Source organism: Hibiscus syriacus, unplaced genomic scaffold, assembly GCF_006381635.1.
Source record: "Hibiscus syriacus cultivar Baekdansim isolate YM2019G1 unplaced genomic scaffold, ASM638163v2 tig00110890_pilon, whole genome shotgun sequence".
NCBI lineage: Eukaryota > Viridiplantae > Streptophyta > Magnoliopsida > Malvales > Malvaceae > Hibiscus > Hibiscus syriacus.
Window position 1 is genome coordinate 15,333,218 of NW_024062900.1, and position 25,482 is coordinate 15,358,699.

Below are 25,482 nucleotides of genomic sequence, written 5' to 3' on the forward strand. Positions count from 1 at the left end.
CCCACTTGAAGACTGATTTTAATCTGTCTTCACACCTCGATCAATGCAACAGTATTTCTGGTCTTGTTATTATAGCATGCCAACTGAAGTTGAACACAACTTCAGTTTGTCTGTGGTCAACGTCTTTGTTAACATGTCTGCCGGATTTTGAGCTCCACTAATCTTTTCAAGTTTCAAAATCCCATCTTCCAGAAGAGACCGGATAAAATGATACCGTAATTGTATGTGCTTCGTCCTGGAATGAAAAGACGGATTATTCGCTAGATGGATAGAACTTTAACTATCACAATACAAGACATTGTTTTCTTGTTTCTTGCTTAACTCTTCCAAGAAACTTTGGAGCCAAACCATCTCATTGCTGGCTTCCGTAACAGCGACATATTCTGCTTCAGTGGTGGAGAGAGCAGCTATCTTCTGTAGTTGAGAAACACAACTCACTGCAGTACCTCCTAGAGTATAGACATACCCTGTAGTGCTCCTTCTGATGTCAATATTTCCGGCTAAGTCAGCATCTATATAGTCTGTCAGTATCGTATCTCCACCTCTGAAACAAAGTGCTTTGTTTGTAGTACCCAGCAGATATCTGAGGATCCATTTGACAGCTTCCCAGTGTACTTTGCCCGAATTATTCATGTACCTGCTAACAGCTCCCATTGCATGAGCAATATCTGGTCTGGTACAAACCATGGCATACATCAGACTTCCAATTGCTGAGGCATACGGCACTTTCACCATGTATGCACATTCTTCCTCCGTCTTTTGTGACTGTTCTTTGGAGAGTCTAAAATGAACACCTAAAGGTGTACTTACTGATTTAGCATCTTGCATGTTGAACCCGGAGAGTACTTTGTTGATGTACTCGGCCTGTGATAATATCAAAGTCCCCGACTTTGTGTCTATCTTGATCCTCATCCCAAGAATCTGCTTTGTTGCACCCAGATCTTTCATTACAAACTGCTTCGACAATTTTTGCTTCAAGTTTATAATCTCTTGTATGTCTGAGCCTGCAACGAGCATGTCATCAACGTACAACAATAAAATAATGAAGCTATTATCGAACCTCTTGATGTAGCAACAATGATCTGCTTGGCATCTGGTAAAACCACTGCTACTCATGAAGCTATCGAACTTCTTGTACCATTGTCTAGGAGCTTGTTTTAAACCATACAAGCTCTTCTTCAACCTGCATGCCAGGTTTTTCTTGCCTGCCTCTATGAAGCCTTCTGGCTGCCTCATATAGATTTCTTCCTCCAAATCACCATGAAGGAAAGCTGTCTTTACATCTAACTGCTCAAGATGTAAATTCTCTACAGCTATAATTTTCAACACCAGTCTGATAGTAGACAGTTTCACGACTGGAGAGAAAATTTCATTGTAGTCAATACCTTCTTTTTGCTGAAAACCTTTGACAACCAATCTCGCTTTGTAACGTTTGCTCTCATCGTGCTCTTCTTTGATCCTATAAATCCACTTGTTGTGAAGCGCTTTCTTGCCTGGTGGTAATTCAGCTAATTCCCACGTCTGATTTGACATAAGCGAGTCCATCTCATCTTTCATGGAAGACTCCCACTTGACTAAATCCTCCACTTGCATTGCTTCATCATAGCACTCTGGTTCACCACTGTTAGTCAGCAACAAGTAGTGCAAAGAAGGAGAATATCGTTGGGTTGGTTTAGGAATTCTGGAGGAGCGTCTTAGTTCCGGTGTGCCTGGTTCTTCTTGAACTGCTTCAGGACTGATCTGAACATCATTTCCAGAAATCTCCTCGAACTCATCAAATTTCTTTGTTTCAGCTTTGGTATTGGAGCTGCTTGATTCTATAGTTGACCTGTCTTTGTACATCACATTCTCATTGAAAATGAAATCTCTGCTTCTGATGATCTTCCGATTTTCATGGTCCCAAAACTGGTAACCGAACTCATCACTGTCGTAACCAACAAAGGCACATTTGTTGGACTTAGCATCAAGTTTACTTCTTTCAGCAGAGTCTATATGTACATAAGAAATACACCCAAACACTCTTAAGTGTGAAAGGTTTATTTCTTTCTTACTCCAAACTTCCTCTGGTATTCTGCCATCCAAAGGAACTGAGGGCCCACGGTTGATCAGGTAAGCTGCAGTGTTGATAGCTTCAGCCCATAGAAATTTGGGCAATCCGGCATGTATCCTCATGCTTCTTGCACATTCATTCAGAGTTCTGTTCATGGCACATCCATTCTCAGACCTCAACCGCTTGACTTTCAGACCTCAACCGCTTGACTTTCAGACCAGTCTCATTTTCCACCATGGCCTTCCATTTTTTGAAGGTATCAAAGACTTCTGATTTCTTCTTCAGAAAATAAACCCACACCTTCCTTGTAGAATCATCGATGAAGGTGACATAATATAGTGAGCCTGCAAGAGATGGAACTGGAGATGGTCCTCATACATCAGTATGAACCAACTCTAACTTTTCAGCCTTGGGTGTCTTACCAATCTTTGCAAAGCTGACTTTCTTTTGTTTGCCAAATATGCAATCCTCGCATAGTCCGACATCTACATTCTTTAGATCCGGCAACTTCCCTTTTGACAAAAGCGTCTTCATCCCTTTATCGCTCATATGGCCAAGCCTTTGGTGCCATAGGTTTGATTTTCCATCAGCATCTGCTGCTGCAATGATATTCTCTAAATTTGAGGTTATATAGAGAGTACCAGTTTTCTTACCACGAGCAATGACGAGTGCTCCTTTGGTAATCTTCCATTCACAGTCTGAAAAGGTTGTGCTATATCCTTTTCCATCAAGCTGTCCAACAGAAATTAAATTTCTTTTGAGACCAGGAATATGTCTCACACCTTTTAGCGTCCAGGTGGTCTGGTTTGGCAACTTTAGTCGGATGTCTCCTCTTCCGACGATCTTCAAGGTTTCATCATCAGCTAGATGAACCTTCCCAAAATCACCACTGACATAGTTCTCCATGATTTCTTGACATGGGGTGGAGTGGAAAGATGCCCATGAATCCAAGATCCATGATTCAATCGGACTGTTGACGCTTAGAATCATGGCATCACCTGTCTCCTCTGTCACGTTGGCAGAATCCTGTGCGCCGGTATTTTTCTTCGGTGCTCGGCAATATCTTTTAAAGTGACCCTTCTTGCTGCAGTTATAACAGGTAAAATCTTTCTTTCCCGTTATTGATTTTCTCCTTCTGGATTTTGATCTGCCACGATTTGAATTTCTTTCTGAAGTTCTCCCTCTAGACTCCGTGTGCAAGGCTGAGGAGGTTGATGCTTCACCCAATTCTCTTCGTCGAATTTCTTCACTCAATATCAGATCTCGAACATCGTCGAATTTTAATTTGTTGTTTCCCGACGAGCTGCTAACTGCTGTAACAGTAGCATTCCAACTGTCTGGTAGAGATGATAAGAGAATTAAAGATCGAACTTCATCATCGAATTCAATTTCCACGGAACTCAACTGGGTTGTGATAGTGTTGAGTTCATTTAGGTATTGAGCCATTAATGCCCCTTCCGCCATCCGCAAATTGAATAATCGCCTCATCAAGTGAACTTTGTTTGAGGCTGATGGCTTCTCATACACACTGGATAGAGCCGCCATAAGACCCGCCGTGGTCTTTTCCTTTGCTATGTTGAAAGCAACATTGCGAGATAACGTCAGTCGGATAACTCCGAGGGCTTGTCTATCGAGAAGAGCTCAGTCTTCATTCTTCATGCCCTCTGGTTGCTTTCCTGAGAGGGGTTGATATAGATTTGTCTGGTACAGAAAATCTTCAATATGCATCTTCCAAAAGCCAAAGTCCACACCATCGAACATTTCAATTTTCACCTTCCCTTCGTCTGCAGCCATCGCTCCCACTCGAATCTGGATTCGTTTGGATCGTTTCTGACAATTCTTGCGAACTACCGTGTATTAGAACACCTCCGTCGACAAATTCATATTGCCGACAAAATTTCACTATTCACGAAATTTACTATTCACGTGAATAGTATTGAATAGTAACCTCGCAAAAAAATTGACAAAACTTACAACCAAAAGCTCTGATACTAGTTGTTGGGAAATAAACGAGTAACAATTAATTTCCCTATAGCCAGATTAATGAGAATACAAAATAAAAATGGAAAAAATAATACCCGAAAAATTGATAATGGAGTTCAGCCAATTGTGCTTACGTCTCCGGACTGCTGCAGATATTTTACTAAAGAGAAAAAATTACAGGTGTTTACAAAACACACTTGAGAGAGAACTGGAAGATTTTGAGATGATTTAGAAGCTAAATGAGCTATGGTATTTATAGTTAAAGCTTAAGGGCTAATCTTGTAAATACCCTAAAATATACAGTGGCTAAAATATAATTAACCCTATTACATTTTAATTAAAAATTTGGAACACCGAATTCGGTGCCACTTTTGTTGAATATGTGCTATAATTTTCTTGATTTTCAACACCTCCATCGAATTCTGACTTTTCCTCCAACAAATCACCCGACCACCAGTAAGATCTTTGCACCGATATGATATCATCAATCACCCCATCAGGGAGAAAATAACAACCCATAACATATTTTGGAAGAGGCTACCCAACGACTTTAATATACATAGCCCGACCATCATAGGAGAGTAAATTTTTAGTCCAACTATAAACTCGCGAAGTCACTTTATCACAAAGAAAGCCGAACACACTGTTTCGATTACGCGCTATGACAAGCGGTATACCCAAATAATGTCCTGGATCATCAATATAAGAAATGCCCAGCCCTGACCTAAGTCGGGTTTGAACAACCATAGGAGTAAAAAGACTGAAATAGAGACTAGATTCGGCAAAATTTACCTTTCGACCGAAAATATTTTCATAAAGGTCAAGCACAGTTCGTATCAGCTGAAATTCATCATCATACGGACGAAGAAAGAGAAGACAATCATCCATATAAAATAAGTGTGTCACCCAGCCTCGACAAGAGCGGAGGCCTTGAAGCCGATGATGCTACTGTTCATAATGGAGTAGAGAAGAGTGACCTTGAGCACAAATAACAAACAAAAATGGCGATAACGAATCCCCTTGTCATAGACCACAAGTCGGGGGTAAAACTTTCTCATAGGCAGTGGTTAATCCGAATCTAATATAATATGAGAAAGTGGAGACGTACGACATTATCAAGTTAATCCAATCCTCAACAAATCCAAGATGAAGGAGCATCGCACGGAGAAAAGTTCATTCAACACGATCATAAGCCTTCTACATGTCTAGCTTAAGAGCAGCACCTCAGCCACTATTGGAGTTTCTGATTTTAAAGGAGTGTAATTCTTGCGCAATTAAGACATTGTTAGAAATCAAACGTCTGGGAAGAAAAGCTCCTTGATTATCATCAATACAAACAGGGAGAAGTGGTCGTAGGTGATTAACTAAAACCTTTGCAATGATTTTATAAATGACATTACAAAGTGCAGTAGGATGAAATTGCTTTAATGTTGTAGGATCTACAACTACAGGAATAAGTACAAGTACAGTGCGGTTAACTGAAGCAATAGATTCTCGCCCCTCTAAAATAGCAGCGTGAACCTTCTCTCAAGAATAGGCAACGGTCAAGGTGGCATTCATATTATCAGTCACAACCGAATTAACACCTCCTCTCGAGAAACTGTTTCATTAGATCCAGCTTTACGTGATTTTATGAATTTTAGTGTTAGTTCTTGTAGGGGAATGTAATCGGAGAGATGTCAACGATTGGAGGCGTTAAGACAATTAAGATTTTTTATAGAAGGGTAAAGTACACAAATGATCCTTTAATTATAGAATTTTGTTTTGATGCCCTTTAACTATTAAAATTTACTAAATGGTTCCTCGATTATAGAGGATTATTTTGTTGAGTTTTTCGACTATTAAAAGTTACAAAATATGTCACTTGATTATTCGTTTGAGCTAGATATTAACATGTTGATTGGGGATATGATAGTCTTTTGAGATTTTGAAATCAAATTTTATTATATCTCATTCAACAGATTAACTTCTAGCTCATACTACAGTCAAATTTTTAATGAAATGGATAAGTTTGAAATATATGAATAGTAGTGTGGTCATTTTGTAACTTTTAATAGTTAAATGACTCAACAAAGTGATGTCTTATAATCGGGAGACCATTTTGTAACTTTTGATAGTCGAGAGATTCAACAAAGTATCACCCTAAAGTTGGGACCATTTTTATACTTTACCCTTTATAAAATTATACTTAAATATTATAAAAACATTAATTTGATAATTTTTTTTTTCAAAATTCAGGGTAAAATTAGAAATTAAATATTTCTGTTAATGTGCCAAGTCGTCAAGAGTTACGGTCTCCGAGGGAAATTCGTACTTAATCAATAAAATAATGATCAGAACATAACAATTAAAAGCTAAGCGGTCGAAATCAGAAGAAAATGAAACAAAAACGACAATCACGGTAGTTTACCCTTATCTAGTGTCAGGTACTTTGAGTCTTTGACCTCATAGAGTTGTGTTCACTGTTCAGTCACCCATCTTCCCTACAACTAAAGACTGAGATTTAGCGAACTCAAAGAAGTGAAGGCGCGACTGAATCAAATCAATGGAAAAAGAGTTCAACTTCCATCATCAATTTCTTCTTCATCGTCTTCTACTATTTTCTCTACTTCTATTTCCAGTCCTCATAAATTCAACTACAACAACAACGTCAATCCAACACGAACAATCCGAAATCATATCAAGATTCCAACAATACCTTCGAATCAACACAGCCCAGCCATCCCCAGACTATGAGAAATCCACCCAGTTTCTCCTAACCCAAGCCGAATTCCTTTCTTTAGAATCCCAAGTCGTAGAGTTCGTCAAAGGGAAACCACTCGTCATCCTCAAATGGCCAGGATCCGATCTTTCCCTTCCTTCTATCCTTCTTAACTCCCACACCGATGTTGTCCCAGCCGAGCATTCGAAGTGGGTTCATCCTCCTCTCGGAGCTAACATCGATGAACAAGGCAATATCTTCGCTCGAGGTTCCCAGGATATGAAGTGCGTTGGGATGCAGTATCTGGAGGCTATTCGTAAGTTGAAGTCTTATGGGTTTCAGCCAAAACGTTCTCTTTACTTGACGTTTGTCCCCGATGAGGAGATCGGTGGTCATGATGGTGTTGAGAAGTTTGCACACTCCGATGTCTTCAAGAGTATGAATGTTGATATAGTGCTTGATGAAGGTAAACCCAGATTTTACTACTTTTTAAGTTCATTTAATGAAAAGATCTATAATCATGTTTGAAATGGGCTAATAGTTAATAATTATACACAATGAGGTAATGATTCTTATTCATTCTTTAGCTTGCCGATGAGGGCCTAGGACTTATGTTGTTTGAGAAACAGGGTTGGCTTCCCCCAACGAGAATTACAGGTTGTTCTATGCGGAGAGGACTCCATGGTGGCTGGTAATAAAGTCTACTGGAGCCCCCGGACATGGGGCAAAGCTTTACGACAATAGTGCAATGGAGAACCTTTTCAAGAGCATTGAGATTATCAGAAGGTTCAGGGCTTCACAGTTCGATTTGGTAAAAGCTGGTTTGAAGGCTGAAGGGGATATCATTTCGGTTAACATGGCCTCGCTGAAGGCCGGGACACCTTCTCCCACTGTAAGTCTCTGGAAATTTAAGTAATTAGGTGCTGAAACTTACTACTAATTATGGTTTCAGTAGATATGACTGCACTGTACCTAAGCTGGACTGCTCGAGTTGTTTTTCTTAATAGTTTTGCTTCAAATGTTTATCTTAAAAGCACTGAAGATATAACCAAATTGTTGTGAGTCTTGTGTGCAATCTGTAACCGTACTCGTGGCCTTTCTTTGATGCATTAATAGTTTATGAGGACAAATTAGTTTATTCCAATTTCATTCTTTTAACACTTAGGAAAACTGAAAGAAATGGATAATCTCTTCTATTAAGAAAATATCAGTGCATGAATCTTTATACAAGTCATAAGTTGCACACCCTTTGACAATTAATATGAAGCACCATGTGAAACTTTTACTGGATATGAGATGTTTGGAACAGACGAATTTTCTGAGTAATTGTGAAAGTTGATTTACTTGTTCCAATCTGAAGTCTTTAACAGCGATTATTAGATATTAAATATGTTAAGTATCTATCAATTTGGGAAGCTGTGGCATAATTGCATTGTTTCATCAAAGATGGAAAACAATATGCATTAATCTTTGTTTCATAGTTCCTTAGAACACTTGGGTGCTAAAGGGACTAAAAACTAAATTTTCTGCGATAAAAATGCTCAACCGTTTAATGCATGGTAAGTTAGGTCTTTTGGTCTTTCTCATTCCCCTATTACATACGATCATGCTGCTGGTCTTTAATCGAATTTGTTGCCCAGACAGTAACCATAAATAACACGTATATATTCCTTGCATTAATGGTGAAAGAATGGTGACATATGAAATATCTACCCCTAACATAGGTTCTTTTGCATTTTTCTGCCAGGGTTTTGTTATGAATTTGCAGCCATCAGAAGCAGAAGCTGGTTTCGATATTCGAGTACCACCAACAGCTAATGTAGAATCCTTGGAGAAACGGCTAGCTGAGGAATGGGCACCTGCTTCACGAAACATGTCATTTGAGGTAGAGCAAATGAAGCACTCTCTGCAAAAGTTGGCATTCAGTAATAAATAAAAGGCTGGTGTACCATGTTTCCAAAATCTGTTGGTGCAAAATTTCATGGGATCCTACAATATTTGACTTGGAATCAATAGGGTGACTTCCTATGGTTTGTTCAATATTTTATTTTGTACATACCGACAGTTATAAACACTCCCCATCTCCGCTTTACAAAGATAGTGACACTCGTCAATTTGTATTGATTTTATATCATCTGAGTTGCTGTCTAAATATAAGATTGGTGCATTCCATGGGAAACGAAGATGATAAATTTTAGGAAAATAAAAGGCTGCCCATTTGTATGAGTTTCACATGGTGTTTTGCAGCTTGCTTACTACTGAATTGCTTCCTGAACTAGTTACTTCCGTCTGCAGTTTAAGCAAAAGGGTACCACCGTTGATTACCTGGGAAGGCCACTCATAACTGCCACTGACAGTTCTAATCCGTGGTGGACTCTGTTGGAAGAAGCTATCAAGAAAGCTAATGGAAAGGTCGGGAAGCCAGAGATTTTTCCTGCTGCCACAGATTCCCGCTATTTTCGGCAAGTGGGCTTGCCAGCTATTGGTTTTTCACCTATGGCTAACACTCCTGTTTTGCTTCATGACCATAATGAGGTACGTCATTGCTGCCATTTGATAGTCTGATTGATGGACCATTCTCCTGTTGAAAGTTTCTCCGTTTCTTCTCTTTTTCTTGTTCTGGTTCCATCATAATTTCAAGCAGTTACCATTGGCTGCAGTTTTGCATTGTTCTCGGTTAGATATATCATATATAGCAATGCGATACCATCTAGCTTCAAATTCTCACACCAAAAACTACTGAATTTCATGAATATGTTTTGGATAGCATTCATATTTCTTAGCAAATTAGGTAGTCAGCAACTAGCAGGCATGTGATCTGAGTATCTGATTATTGTCTTTTCTTTCATACTGCAGTTTCTAAACCAAGGGGAGTACTTGAAAGGAAACGATGTGTACGTGTCCATTATTGAAGCATATGCATCATACACCCCACCTGGAAGAGATAGCCTTCCAAGAGACGAGTTGTAAAGGATATGCACTGGCCTATCTTCTTCCGCAAGTAAAAACTCTTAGCTTCTCTTGCTGCCTCGAAGTACGACCATAAGAGGAGTGGAGGTAAGGTCATCCTAGTAATGTATCGATAGCAGTTCAGTTCATCATGTTACTTATGGATGATGGGTTATTTGAATGTGCCTGATGAGATGTGTCGTGATTCCTTCTCGTCTTAGCGATCGATTTTCAGTGTTAAATTTGTGGAAATCTGCTTGATGGTTGAATAAAATGAGTCCAGGATGAAATGACTTTAATAGATGATTGAATGATTTATCTTAGTAGAACATCTGCTATATGGTCATCATCAAGATGGCTATGGAGTTCTATAATCACTAATATATATATTAATAGTATTATTGGTAGTGATTCATGGCAATCAATCTATTATATATTAATCTATAATATATAATTTTACATATACAAGTCGAAACTCAATTAGAGCGTTTTGAGAAGTGGAGTTAAAGAGATCGACGTGATATGATGGTAGATTTGAAGAGATCGGAAAAAGGAAGTCAAAGAGTTATGGTCGGTTAAATTTGCCAAGTTTAACGTAAAACATATACTAAATTCGTGTATACAAAAATAGAAAGAAAAAAAAAGATTAACAAAAACCTTTGGGGGCTACTGATCATCAACAACGATGATTAACAGAGGTTGGTTGTGAGAGATCTTGGTCGGATTTTTGAACTTTTCTTTCAAAAAGTATTAAAATGAATGAAAATAAATATTCAAAGTTAAACTAATATTTTATCTGAAATTTAAGCTTTACATTAAAATCAATTATTTTTATCAAGTCGTCCATGTAACCCGAGTTAATGACTTAATAATTAAATTAATAATATAGTAAACTTAAATATAAATGATAACATTTTAGTTTATCCTTTAAAAAATAGTTTATTTGATGGTTAATATTTGATTAAATGATATTTTTTAAGTACTTTAATCTTAATAATTCACTTTGAATTGAAGAGACTTTTATGGATGGAGACCGTTTATCAATAAATAACTATCCTTCTAAAATATAATAATTTTATTTCAAATGAGACAGAAATAATGATTATTTAATTAAATATTAAGAATATGTAAAAAAAAATGTTCAGTAACGTTTGAAAGTGATTAAAAGACACCCAACTCTAAATAGTCAATTGAATGGATAAAGTGCATAAATGGTATCCCGACTATATTACATTGTTTTATTATGATTTTCAACTATTAAAATTTATAAAATAGTCTTTTAGTTATAAAATGTTGTTTTGTTGAGTCTTTCAACTATTAAAAGTTATAAAATTATCACACGACTATTCATTATGTTCCAAACTCGTCCTTTTCCATTAAAAAATTAAAGACAGTCTAAGTTGGATGTTAGTTTATTGTCTTAGATATGATAATCATTTAAGATTCTATGATTAGATTTTATCATATGTCAGACAATATATTAACATTCAGCTCATATTATCACTAATTTTTTAACGAAAAAGGACGAATTTAGAACATAATGAATAGTCAAGTGACTATTTTGTAACTTTTAATATCAAGCTCGACAAAGCAACATCATTTAATTTAATTGATATATCACTTTATAACTTTTAATAGTGAGAGATTCAAAAAAATAATATCCTATAGTTAAGATCATTATATACTTCACCCTTTTTATTATAAGTCAAGTAAAAGAATTGAAGAGATAATATCCGAAGTGTTGAAGTTCAGTACAAGAGAAATACAAAGGAAACTCTCAGAGCGAACTTAGGTGGTGGAGCTTGTTTTCGTTGCATTTGCCGTCCGTTTCTGTTTCTCATCAAGGAATGGAGAGCGATTCAGAGATGGTGCCATTTTCATTGCTGACAATGGCCATCGAATAAAACTACAGGCCATGTACCATTCCTTACAGATTCCCTTCCGATAATCCTCGAAGTTCTACCCAGTGGCAGATGCACTAAATCCTACAGGATAAGTGCATCCTATTATTTTAAAAAAGTGAATAAATTTAACTCAATGTAATAAAAAATACAATTTTTGCATAGTTATTATTTTTAAAAGAAAAAAAAAATTAAAATTTTATAATCCATTCTTAAATTTCTGCATCCCTCCTTCCGTAATTCCATTCCCTCCTTCCAGTATCCCTCTTTCTTTTTCCGTTACGATTTTTTAAAGTTCCGTTCTTTCTTTTCCTGGAAACTGGGCGTAATTTGAGTTTCTTCCATTACCTTCTTCGGCTCTAATGATTCTTCTTTTGTGTTACTCTGCTATAATTTATGTTTTTAAACGGCCGTCTTTAATATATCATATCTACTCCTTGTTTAACTGGGAAAATGATTAATTTTAGTTTTTCCTCATTAAATTCTTGGGTTCTAATTATTGATCTTTTATGTTAGTATGCTACTATTGATGGTTTTCACCTTTTTTTCAAGAATTTTTAATCAGACTGCTTTGCTGTTAATTAGGAGGTAATGATAAATTAAAAGGATAACCTTTTGCTTGTTTTTATTGTAGAAAAATTGATTTATCAATGTTGAGAAATATTTTTGAGGGTGCACGCATACACACGTATATTAACAACAAGAAGGAAATTCGGATTTCAGCTTGTGCACTTCCCTACCTGATACAAGTGTGGATCCACCAGTGTTTACCATATATGTTTTTCGGACTATTTTGCTCATTACTGCAATTTATTGCAGGAAGAGAGCTGAGAGTGATACTATTGTGGCTGATGCTCCAACTAAAGCTGAGAATTATGCTCAAAGGTATTGGGTATTTCTTGTGCTTCGTCTATAGCTTTACATGTACTTCTTTGTTTCAAAAATTCATTTGGTTTCATCTATGAACATTTTATTTAGGTAATTTTTCAATGGTCCCTTCATCAAAACCATATGACTATTTGGTTGCTGATAAGTCATTAGCATAGACAACTGTTTTGTTTCCTTCCATACTTCTTATCGCATTTGTAATTTTGTATGTTCTTGTATGCTTAATGATGTAAAAGGTATGCTGACATACTTGATGACATCAAGAAAGATCCCGAAAGCCATGGTGGACCGCCTGATTGTATTGTAAGTCAGATTTTTGGAACTAATTTCTATAGTACTTTATGGATTTCAGAATGGTTGTTCTTTGTGATCCTCATGATAGTTTTGCGGTTTTGTAGCTTCTCTGCCGGATTCGTGAACAAATTCTTATAGAATTGGGGTTTAGAGACATATTCAAGAAAGTCAAAGTGAGTATTGAAATTTATGCTGTAGGTTCTTGTATTGCTAGGAACTGTTGTTTTATATGGACAATACTGGTGAATGGTGATTTTATTTCCTTTTTTATAGAATGGTAGTTTTTAAGGGATAACAAAGAAAATGAACATTTTGGGTTGTGGAGGGTAGTGGAGGTGTCAAGTGTCAAGATATATAATTTGCCAAGGTTATATGCTTTTCTCTTTCTTTGTTAACTCTGTTCTTTGGAAAACTTGCAATAGGATGAAGAGAATGCCAAGGCTATCTCCCTATTTCCGGATGTAGTTCTTCTTAATGATGATATTGAGGATGAAGGGAAGCGACTGGAGAATCTAGCTAGAGGAATATTTGCTGGAAACATATTTAATCTTGGTTCTGCACAGGTACTTTCTATAACTATGTGCTATTCATCTCATCGATCATCCTTATTATCAAAAGTATTTACTCTTACAATAAGTGGCAGGTCATATTTGTTGGTATAGTTAAAAAATTACCATGCTTTGTAGTACTCATCTCCATCAGGCATTTTTGGATCCCTATGATCTGAGATAAGCAATTTGAATCATAATAATCATGTATTTCTCATGCTCTGTAAAATCGGTCCTTATAACAGTTTCCACTTGGATCAGCGTTCTTTTATAATTTTTTGCAGGGTGTCATGATCATCTTTTCCATGGATCAACTATCTTTGATTGATGAAAATCTTCTCATATATTTGGATTGTGCGTATTTCATGTGTTATGGTTGAGATGATTTCTGTGGTATTAATATTCATTTCGAGTAGAAGTATACTGTAATAGGATAACTTTTGTGCTGGTACTTACTTTTTGTTTGTGCTATTTCCCCTTACCTTTGGAAGCTTGTTGAGGTTTTCTCAAGGGATGGGATGTCCTTCTTGGCTACTTGTCAAAATCTTGTTCCTCGTCCTTAGGTCAACTATCTTTACGTCTGTCCTAGATATATTTATTGTGTTGTTGATACATAAGTGGTATATAACTTAAATCCTTGCACTTATTTGTGGTTGTTATTTAATATAGTAAGCAACAGATTGAAACATTCACTAAGAGTTCAACATTCTACCAATATACCATGCAACTTTTGGCAAAAACATTAACTAATATTCTACATTCATTAGAAAAAAATTAAATAGAAATATGTTTATTATGCTTTCCTCTTTGCTCAGGTTGTCTTGGCAGCTATTCACTTGCCTTCCATCAATGATATAACTTACCCCGAATTGGTTGAAATTATATTAAAGGTGACGGAAAGAAAAACAGTTCTAGATAATGATCATTATGTTTCCTTAGTCCTATTTTTCTTTTTTTGGGATGTCTCTAACTTCTTACGTGCTAATTTACCAGTTGAAGGATGAAAGTGGTATGCCTATCGGTGTTGATACTAAAAATCTTTTGATTTCCATTTCTGGTAATAAAGAAATTACATTTGGTCATTGAAGTAACAGCTTCTATTTTTTTTAGGTTTTTGATCTTACGAGAGTATCACAGGAGCTTGCCTACCTGGCAAGTGATGCAGACCTAGTTATTTTGGAAGTCATGGTAGGTTTTTTTCCATAATCCAGCAGATTTCCAGTTGATTTTTTTTCTTGGCCTTGTAACTTTTTTGAATGTGACAAGCACCAAAATTGAACACATGTTTAACGACAAGCAAAATTTTCAATGATAAAAATCTTCATAATGTATTGGCTTGAATAGGTCCACAGAACCGCTGACTGTGGTTTAGGTTGCTTCAATGTTTTATGCTCGGATTCAACACTTTCTGATCAACTGTTTGCAACTAATATATTTGTCAAAACTGGTTTATCTCTCCGTTATTGATATTACTTTATGTAAAAAAATGCACAATTTAAATACACATTGCTACCTTATCTTAGGAAACTTCTAAGCTAGGTAAGTAATTGATTCTAGGAGTAATTCTAATCCCTTAAAGTTAGGGATCCTAACTAGTAGAATATATTTACAAATATCCTACATAATCTTCCTAATTTAGGATGCTAATCTCTGACACTCTCCCTCAAGCTTGGGCATGGATGTCTTCCATTCTCTGTCTGTCATCTTCTGAAAATACTTACCAGGTAGACCCTTGGTAAGTATATCTGAACTTGATCTCCAATGGTCACATAAGGAGTACGGGTTAGGCCACTATCAAGTTTATCCTTTATGAAATATCTATCCACTTCAACATGTTTTGTTCTGTCATGTTGAACTGGATTATGAGCAATATTAATTGATGACTTGTTATCACAATATAGCTTCATTGGTCCATCCCAATTGACCTTCAAATCTTCTAAAATTATCTTCAGCCATAGTAACTCACAAATTCCCAAAGCCATCGCTCAAAACTCAATTTCTGCACTTGATCTAGCCATAGCATTCTGCTTTTTGCTCTTCCAAGTGATTAAATTTCCTCCAAAGAAAGTACAGTACCTAGAAGTTGATCTTCTATCAACTATAGATCCAGCATAGTCTGCATCAGTGTATGCTTCTAGAGTCAAATTTTCCTTTCTTCTAAACAGAATTCCTTTCCCTGGTGTCCCTTTTAAGTACTGTAAAATTTGAATCACAACCCTTAGATGTGATTCCTTAGGATTGTGCATGAATTGACTCAAAACTCCAATAGCATATGCTATGCCTGGTCTAGTATGTGGCAAATAAATAATCCTTCCCACAAGTCTCTGAAATGAACTTGTATCAACTGTTGCATCATTATTTTTTGAATCTCCAAGCTTATGATTGACCTCTATTGGTGTTTATACTGGCTTACACCCTAGTTTTTTAGTCTCCTTCAACAAGTACAGAATGTACTTTCGTTGAGATATAAAAAACCCCTACTGTGAATGTGTCACTTCAATTCCAAGAAAATATTTTAATCTTGTAAGTTCCTTAACTTCAAGCTCCTTTATCAAGCACTTCTTTAAACTACCAATTCCTTCAAGATCATTTCCTATGACAATTATGTCATCTACATACACCAAGAGTGCATTCATTCCCCTATTTCACAAATAAAGTATGGTCACCTTGGCTCTGTTTAAACCCTTGTCTCAGCATCACTTTAGCAAACCTTCCAAACCAAGCTCTAGGGGATTACTTTAGCCCATATAGAGCCTTTTTCAACTTGCAAACTGCCTGTCCAGTACTAGGTTCAAATCCAGGTGGTATATCTATGTACACTTCCTCTTCAAGATCTCCGTGTAAGAATGTGTTCTTAATGTCAAATTGCTGCAAATTCCATCATTAAGTAGTTGCTAAGGACAGTAGAACTATTACTGTATTCATCTTTGCAACAGGGGCAAAAGTTTCAAGGTAATATATTCCATAGGTTTGAGAATATCCCTTTGTCTTTAACCTTGCTTTGTACCATTCTAAGGAGCCATCTGATTTATATTTAACTGTAAACACTCATCTACATCCCACTGTTTTCTTCCCTTTTGGCAGTTTTACTAAGTCCCAGGTTTTATTCTTTTTTCAATCCTTGCATTTCATCTTTCATAGCCTTTTTCCAGTTCTCATTCTCTAATGCCTCAAAAACAGTCTTAGGAATTGTAATGGTTTTTAGACTGGTAAGGAAAGCTTTGTGACAAAGGGATAGGTTTTTGTAAGTCATGAACAAGTAGGAATGATGCTTAGTGGTACAAGTTATTTTTCCTTTTCTAATAGCAATGGAAAATTCAAAATCTAGATTAGACATAGTATCTTCAGTAGTTTGATCAATAAGATTTCAGAGTGTACCTCAGATTGTACAAGAGCAGGAGAAGGGGATGATTGAATTTGCATAGGTTCCTTCTTCCTTGAATAGACCAATAGAGGACAAGTAGTGTCCTGGATGACTGGTTGTGGTGTATTGGGTTCTGGTTGTGAAGAAGTTGGAGTAGTAGTAGGCTAAGCAAACTGTGTTTGTTGTATTTGGTCAGACTGTATAGGTGTAGGGAAATCAATGAGAGGTTGAAGTAGGAAAAAATCACCATCCTTATCTTCCTTAAATGATATCTCCCCCTGAAGATAAGGAATAGTAAAAACTCTTTTTTTCAACAAAAGTAACATCAGCAGAGGTGTATTATTTTCTTGTAGGTGGATAATAGCATTTGTAACCTTTTTTAGTGGAGGAGTAGCCAATAAATATGCATTTTAGTGCCCTTTGATCAAGTTTTCCCCTTCTCTAAGAATGAATATGAACAAAAGCAACACACCCAAATATTTTAGGTTTTAGGTTAAGATATAGACTAAAATTTGGATAGAATTTTGTGAGAACTTGAAGAGGATATTGGGATTCAAAGACTTTAGTGGGTAGTTTATTTATCATGTAGGTGGCAGTTAACATAACCTCTCCCCAATAATGTTTAGGGACTTTGTTTTTGAAAAATAAGATCTCTTGTAGTGGCAAGGATGTGGTCGTTCTTCCTTTCAGCTACACCATTTTGCTATGAAATGTTAACACAAGATGATTCATGGATGATACCTTTGTCTAAAAAGTAAGGAGATAGGACTTGGTTAAAGTAGTATTTAGTATTGTCTGATTCAAATCTTTTTATTTCAGTCCTAAATTGGGTTTTAATCATTGTGTAGAAGGCTTTAAAAATAGGGGTAACATCTGCCTTTTGTTTTAGGAGAACGATCCAAGTAACCCGAGTACAATCATTTATGAATGACAAACCATCTAGTCCTAGATATGTTAAGGCCCCCAAACATCGCTGTGAATAAGAGTAAATGGGCTGGTAGTCTTTTTATTGCTTGTTGAAAAAGAGGCACGTTTATGTTTTGCAAATTCACACACTTCACAATGAAATTCTTCAGTACTTAAGGAATTAAACAAAGAGATGACCAAGGCAAAAATGGTTTAGCCAGATTTGGTCTTTATTCGCTGTAGATTCTGATAAGAGAAACAGAGGTTGGATATCCAGGACTCTAACTGGACAATTGGGTTCTTCAAGGTAGTATAGACCGTTTACTTGCCTAGCACACCCAATCATCCTCTTCATTTCTTGCTTCTAAAAAATAAATTGTGTAGGATAAAACAAAACATTGCAGTTAGTGTCTTTGATAAGTTTATCGATAGATATGAGACTGGCAAATAGTTTTGGTACATGTAGAACATTTTTAAGAAAAAGGGTTTCATTTATGGTAATTTCTCCTAGACCAGCAATTGTTATGATAGTGCCATTTACAACTGTGATTTTCTTACTACTAGGACAGCGTGTGTAGGTAAGGAATTTGAATGATGAATTAGTCATATGGTATGTGGCTCCTAAGTCAATTATCCATGAATTTTGGGTAGGTATGTGGGTGGATAGTTTCGAGACATTAGAATCCTAAGAAAAGGAAGAGGATATACATGAGAATACCAAATTGCATGATCCTGTAAAGGAAGGTTTCTCTAAGGATTCCAGTAGACTCTTTAATTTTTAGGCTTCTTCCCTGTTGAACTCAATAGATTGTTCTTCAACCTCCTTAACAACTTGTTTAGTTGTATACGCTCTGGTCTGCCCTCTTGATGAACCCCCTCTCTAGATAAAATTCTTACTTATTGATTGAGACTTTCCATGTAACCTCCAACATTTATCTTTAGTGTGGCATGGCTTCTTGCAGTAAGTATACCATAAAGAGTCTTTGTCAACTGTTTGTTGCTTGTGGTCTACCTTCAAAAATCTGTTGTTACAGGCGTGTTGGTTCCTTAGTTACAGCCCCAGTGACCAAAGTTGAACTCTCTATTTGTCTATTTTCAACTACCATCACCCCTTCTTCCTTCTTCAGCCTGAATGATAGCAATGGTCTCTTTCAAATGAAGTCAAATATTCTTTTCCTAGGATTCGGACTCTTACTGCATCAAACTCAATATTCAGTCCAGCAAGAAAATCATAAATCATTTCTTTCTCAACAAACCTTTTTAGGATTGCAAAATCTTCACTGCATTTCATTTGAATGCATTGATAATGATCCACTTCCTGCCAAAGATTTTTGCAGCAGGTTAGAATATTCTGTAATTGACTTTCTTCCTTGTTTAGTAGATGAAATCTTGCTCTTGATTTCATATATATGGGTAGCATCTCGGACCTTTGAATAGGTTTGTTTCACAACCTCCTATATCTCTTTGGATGTGCTAAGAAACATACAAGTCTCACTAATCTCAGGCACCATTGAATTCCACAGCCAAGACATAACTAATGAGTCTTGCTCATCCCAAACTTCAAACCTAAGGTCTCTTTCTTTAGGGCCAGTTCCTAGGAGATGACTGAGCTTACCTCTTCCTTTTAGGAACGCTCGAACTAGCTGGGACCACTTAAGGTAGCTCTTATCATTCAATCTATAAGTTGTTTGTATATTTTGTAAGTCACTAATAGAATTGGATGACTTCCTTGACTCATTGTGCCTCCTTAAATGGTTTCAGCTCCACTAAAATCAGCCTCATCACCCATATTTTTGTTGGGAAGATACTTGATTCTTTGAAGGTATTATAAAGGCTAAGTAGGATTGTTTAAGTGAGGATAACTGGATTCGAAAAGAAGAGCTGGGGAGACTCTGATACCATGTCAAAACTGGTTTATCTCTCTGTTATTGATATTACTTTATGTAGAAAAACATACAATTTAAATATACACATTGCTACCTTATCTTAGGAAACTGCTAAGCTAGGTAAGTAATTGATTCTAGGAGTAATTTTAATCCCTTAAAGCCAGCGATCCTAACTAGTAGAATATATTTTCAAAGATCCTACATAATCTTTCTAATTTAGGAAGCTAATCTCTGACAATATTCGGTTTCTTTATATCGTTTTGATATCAAGTTTCCATATGTATGATGTTTTCAGGGTCGTGGAATAAAGACTAATCTTTATCCTCAGTTCAGGTGTGATTAACTCAAGATTGGAATGGTACAATTTTGACCTCTATCTGGCATTGGTTTTGCAGCATTTCATCAATTTGAAGAACTTTATGCTCTTTGACCATGTATTTTCACATGTAAAACATCCCGAAGCTGTCGAGTTTCTTGGGCGATAGCTATACGATTGCGCCTTTAAATATGACGAAGTTTCAGGTTGATAAAGTTGTTTGATCTCGGTTGCACTTGAAGTTGGTAGTCAGCTCGTCGGGCCGAAATACTTGGGTTTGAACGGCAAATGCTCTCAGTTAAATCAAATAATGAAATTTGAGCCTCGTTTTTACTCTCTGCATGAAAATTTATATTGGACTTGAAGGAAAAGTAACATGTAACAATATGGCAGGGTGAGATGCTGCTACAATTAGTGCTTTGATAAAATTTTCTTCCAACATTTTTATATGTATTCATATTTTTCACTCGAGTAAATTTTAGCTTTCATGGTTGTTCTCTGTGATGGATCACTCTCGAAATGCAACGTACCATCTCTGATGGTATAAAAGATGAACTTTCTCTCTCTGAAGAACCGATTTTTTCATGATGATTTTGATTCTTATATTTTATACAAAATAATCTTTGAAATGGATTAAACTCATCTATTATTTAATATAAACTTAACCACCATTGATCATTATTTATAGACATAAAAAATATATAATAATAATTCATGGATAAAATAACGATGGATTGAATTTCAACCTTTTTGAACTAACGGATCCTTATAGCCAATGGGAAAAAAAAGCTTAATAGCAAAATAAGTGTCCAATTTATATTGTTTTTCACGAATTGGTATCTAAAGTAATTTTTTACTCATCTTGGTGTCTAACTTTATAAGCGTTACCATTTTAAGTGTCCGAGCCTTCAACGGCGTTAATTTTTCCCGTTAAGTGACGTGTGTCATAACATTGTGATTTTGAAATTTATTTATTTTTTAATATTAAAATTATTATTATATTTGTAAAAAATTAATTTCTCTTAAATTATAAAAAAAAACCCCAAAATCCCCAAATCCAAACCTTAACTGTCACTACCCTTTTTGGCCACAACCACTATCGTCGATGTAGTCCCTGTCATTCTCTTAGTCATATGTCGTCATTATTGCCATCGATTGACCATCAGAATTGTGTGGGATCACGATTTTCAGCCTAGGGTTTACGGGGTATAAAACGTTGATTCACCGTCGATCGATCACGATTTAATAAGGGTTTTGGTCTGTGGGAGAGGTGAGGTCAGGTGAAGCTTCGTCGACGGCAAAAGGCGACGACCGACTTGGGTTTAGGATTGAAATGAAGGTTTTAATTTTTTGAGTTATTTCAAAATGTTTATGTTTTTTTAATAAAAATATATATAATTTTATTTTTTTAATATTGAATATATTTTTTAAAATTACCCGATCGTGACACGTGTCATTTTTTTTTGAAAGAAGTAGTTTTGTATGATTTTTATTAAAGCAAACCCATACAAAATAAAATGTATGTGTGCCTCAATAAAAAATTTCCCTAATCCTAGTTAGAGGAAAAAGAGTGCACCATGTTCGTCTAAACAATGCAACCTAAACCATCCATCTCTAGACAAAGGCAAGGCTAACACACGCTCCTTCTCCAACAAAGGACGAATTAACGAAGACTCCTAAAAAAATTAACACATTGACGGCTTAGGTACCTAAAGTGGTAATGTTTGTAACTTTAGGCATTGGGATGAGTTAAAAAATACTTTAGGCACCTATTCGTGAAAAGTGATATAATTTGGGCATTTATTTTGGTATTAAGCCCAAAAAAATCTCCAAGTCAAATTTGTTATTTTTTTTGGATAACTAAAAAGGGATTCTATTTTGACCATCAATCTTTTAATTTTGTAAATCATATCACTTAACTATTAAAATGATTATTCTTGCCATTAACATTTAACGGGGAAGTGATGTGGTAGTTAACAAATTTGATATAGTAATAGTCATCATTATTTACATATTTTATCAATTTGGTTCTACTTTTAGTTTTAATTAAATAAATTTAATCTGTAATCGTATGTTGAAACATGTAATTAGAAGATTAAATTTATTAAATTAAATTACAATCAGGACTAAATTGATAGAATATGTTAATAATGGAGACCAAATGTGTAATTATACCGTGTTTTTAATTATCACATCAGATCTTCCATCAAATGTTTGCGAAAGGTAGCTTGATTGACATCATTTAAGTAATTAAATGGTCTGATTAAAAAAACTGAAAGATCAATGGTCTAAATAGAATTCATCAATAATTAAGTGTACATAGGTGTAGTTTATCCTACTCTTTTTTATATTGTCAAGGTTTTCACTTTAAAAAGTTTTGACTGGCTTAATTTAAAAAAGCTTTAAACACTTAAATAAAAAATTATAATTCAAACATTTATCTTTTTATTGTTTTGATTAATGACATTTTTTTTAACTTTAAGGGTAAAGGACACAAATGATCTCCGACTATAGGGCACTAATTTATTGAGTCATTGACTATTAAAATTTATAAAATAATCCTTCAATTATAGTGTGTTGCTTTGTTAAGTCCCTCAACTATTAAAATTTATAAAATGATCACCTGACTATTCATATATTCCAAACTTGTCATTTTCTGTTAAAAAATTGATGGTCTTCTGAGCATGACGTTAACAAGTTGATTGCGATATTATAGTCGTTTGAGATTCTGAGATTAGATTTTATCATATCACAGTCAACAAGTTAGTGTTCAACTCAGACTATCGTCAATATTTTAACGAAAAATGACGATTTTTAAACATATGCATAGCTGGGTAAAATTTTGTAACTTTTAATAGTTCGAAGGACTCAACAAAACAATGTCCTATAGTTGGAGGACCATTTTGTAACTTTTAATAGTCATGATACTTAATAAAATAGTGCCCTATAATCGGGGGACTATTTTTGTACTTTGCTCTAACTTTAAATACTTATTTAAAAAAATTATATGAAAACAAAGGTAAAAAAATCAGAGGTCGTTGTACTTTACAAAAAATCAATGTGGTCCTCATATTGTTTTTTTTTATCAATGTGGTCGTCTTACTCAGAAAACAAATCCAATGTGGTTATTTGACCAAGGTTCTCTATTCTTGATTGTTACAGTACTGATGTGAAAGATCACGGTACTGACATGGCGGTCTATGATGCTAATATGTCAGTCCATGGTAGTTGATTACGTGGTGGATAACATGACAGATGAGCTAAGTTTATTTTTTGATTTTTTCGAAGGTCAAATTGTATTATTTTTAAAAGTTCAAAGGTTATTTATTTTTTTGAGAAATAAAAGTTATTTTTAAATTATATAATAAAATTATTTAAATATTTAAAAAAATAAGGCAAAAGTCCCTGTACTTGTCCAAAAAATCAATGTGTCCCTCGACATTTTTTTGCACTCAAAGTGGCCTTCAAACTTATAAAAAGAACCTAATGTGGCCCTTTGATCAACGGTTTCCATTAATCAACGGTTTCCATTGTTGACGTACGATACTGACGTGACACTTCACGATGTTGATGTTGCTATCTACAATGATGACGTGGCAGTCCACAGTGGTTGATGATGTGGCTAATGATGTGTCAGATAGGCTTAATTGTTTATTTTTTCAAATTCGAAGGCCAAATTGATTTTTCTAAAAAGTTTATGGGCTTATTTATTTTTTAAAAAAATTAAAATATTTTAAATTTCAAAATATAAACATATTCCAAAACTTAAATATAATAATACAAATTAAATTATTCAAGAATTAAAAATATATATTATTACTTTTTTTACTTCGAATTTAACTTGACTATTATTTATATAAATCTAAATTCTTATCTTCCTACACCAATTTCATTTATATATTTACATCTAATTATCTTAAATTCTAAGTGTTTTTTTTAAATCTATATTTCACTAATATTTTTATAAAAAATGAATTAAATAAATATTATAAAGTCTTATAAAAAAATTAAAAATTATGAAATTATAATTTATGAATTATCATGAAACTATATAATTAAAAAATAAAAAATAGTTATCCAATTAAGTGGAACATTTTTAGTGAATATAACATGATATATGAAAGTAAACTTCACCTAAATTTGGTCTTATGAAAAAAAAGTGGGAATATCGATTTATCCCGCAAATTTAAAATATTTTGAATTTAATGATTATTTAAAAATATTTAAAAATATTTTTAGTGAATATTTTAAATTTAAAATATTTTTATTTTTTAAAAAATCAAATCAACACTTCATCTTTTAAAAAAATCAATTCGACCCTCGACTTTGAAAAAAACCAATTTAGCTCACATGTCACGTCATCAGCTACGTCACCAGCGACTGTGGACTAGTACATCAACACTGTGGATCACCACATCAGTACCGTGAAGTGTCATATCAACACCGTAAATATAAATAACGAAAAATATTGGTCAAAGGGTCACATTAGGTTCTTTTTATAAGTTAAAGGCTCACATTGGGTTATTTTTATAAGTTAGAGGCCCATATTGAGTGTAAAAAATGTTTGAGAACCAATTGATATTTTGGACAAGTACAGAGACCTCAAATACCCTTTTGCCAAAAATTTAATATAAAAATACTAAAAATAAAATTATTTAAAAATTTAATATACATATTAAAAATACTAAAACTATTACTGTAATTTTTTCTTAAAAACTGAATATATATAACCTATGAAAAATAAAAAAAATAAAAAATATATATTATACATAACAATACACGTAACATATAATATATGCATATTATCAACATTTATAAAAAGTATTCTTACTATACTAATTAAGAATTATAAAATTTAAATTAGTCGAGATTTATAATTTTGGAATTAATTCAAACTTATTATGTTTTTTAATTATCTTTTTGTAATTCTTGACTAATTTAAAAGATAATTATATAATAAATTTTGACATAAAAGATAATCAGAAAAGAAGTTTTGACTAATTCAAAAATTTATAAGTCTCGATTAATTTAAATTTCGTAAGTCTCAATTAATTTGATAATAATATTTTATACAAGTATTGATGATATACTTATATATATATATATATATATATATTATATATATAATATATCGTTACAAAAATATTTTTTAATTTTTTAATAATTTATAAGTTACCATTTTATAACCTAGGATATATATTCAAAAAAATTTAATTTTTTATAATAATTTTAGTATTTTTAATAATATATATATGTATATATATATTGTAATTTATTTTTCATTTTTAACATTTCTTATATTTATTTTTAAATATTTAAATAATTTATATTTAAAATTTAAAATCACTTTTATTTTTTTTTAATTAAATAAGTCCTTAAACTTTTAAAAAGATAATTTTAATATTTATATTTAAAATTTAAAATCACTTTTATTTTTTTTTAATTAAATAAGTCCTTAAACTTTTAAAAAGATAATTTGACCATAGAATAAAACTAAAAAAACAAATTTAGTACATCTGTCACACTATTAGTCGTAGGTCCTTAAACTTTTAAAAAGATAATTTGACCATAGAATAAAACTAAAAAAACAAATTTAGTACATCTGTCACACTATTAGTCGTAGTGGATTGTCATGTCAGCACCGTAGAATGCCACATTATTATCGTGAACTACCATATCAGCACCGTAGAATATCA

The 25,482-nt window shown here is 34.1% G+C and overlaps 3 protein-coding genes across 3 annotated transcripts in view; all 3 read left to right on the top strand.

The window, feature by feature from the left end:
* Positions 1 to 388: 388 nt before the first annotated feature.
* LOC120144640 (damage-control phosphatase At2g17340-like) overlaps positions 389 to 25,482 on the top strand; it is a 29,295-nt gene continuing 4,201 nt past the window's right edge. Inside the window, exons 1-3 of the mRNA XM_039158669.1 lie at positions 389 to 394; positions 5,726 to 5,727; positions 11,476 to 11,510. The gene's annotated coding sequence lies outside the window, so the exon portion shown is untranslated. The remainder of the gene's footprint in view (positions 395 to 5,725; positions 5,728 to 11,475; positions 11,511 to 25,482) is intronic.
* Positions 6,502 to 9,986, top strand: LOC120144638 (aminoacylase-1-like). Its single transcript, XM_039158667.1, has 5 exons — positions 6,502 to 7,200; positions 7,364 to 7,626; positions 8,482 to 8,619; positions 9,030 to 9,269; positions 9,591 to 9,986. Exons 1-5 carry the CDS (start codon positions 6,579 to 6,581, stop codon positions 9,702 to 9,704), a joined length of 1,377 nt encoding a protein of 458 aa, XP_039014598.1. The 5' UTR covers positions 6,502 to 6,578; the 3' UTR covers positions 9,705 to 9,986.
* LOC120144767 (damage-control phosphatase At2g17340-like) lies at positions 11,790 to 13,900 on the top strand (the record flags this gene model as incomplete). The annotated part of the gene is made up of 6 exons (XM_039158748.1): positions 11,790 to 11,842; positions 12,404 to 12,469; positions 12,709 to 12,775; positions 12,871 to 12,939; positions 13,189 to 13,329; positions 13,806 to 13,900. Coding segments are annotated over 6 exons (468 nt in total), but the record flags the coding sequence as incomplete, so codon positions are not given.

Excerpts from the sequence above, each read along its gene's own strand:
- LOC120144638 (XM_039158667.1), top strand. The coding sequence starts at position 6,579 with ATGGAAAAAGAGTTCAACTTCCATCATCAATTTCTTCTTCATCGTCTT. Across the intron at positions 7,201-7,363 it reads TGATATAGTGCTTGATGAAG|GGTTGGCTTCCCCCAACGAG; the intron begins GTAAACCCAGAT and ends TTTGAGAAACAG. Across the intron at positions 9,270-9,590 it reads TGCTTCATGACCATAATGAG|TTTCTAAACCAAGGGGAGTA; the intron begins GTACGTCATTGC and ends TTCATACTGCAG.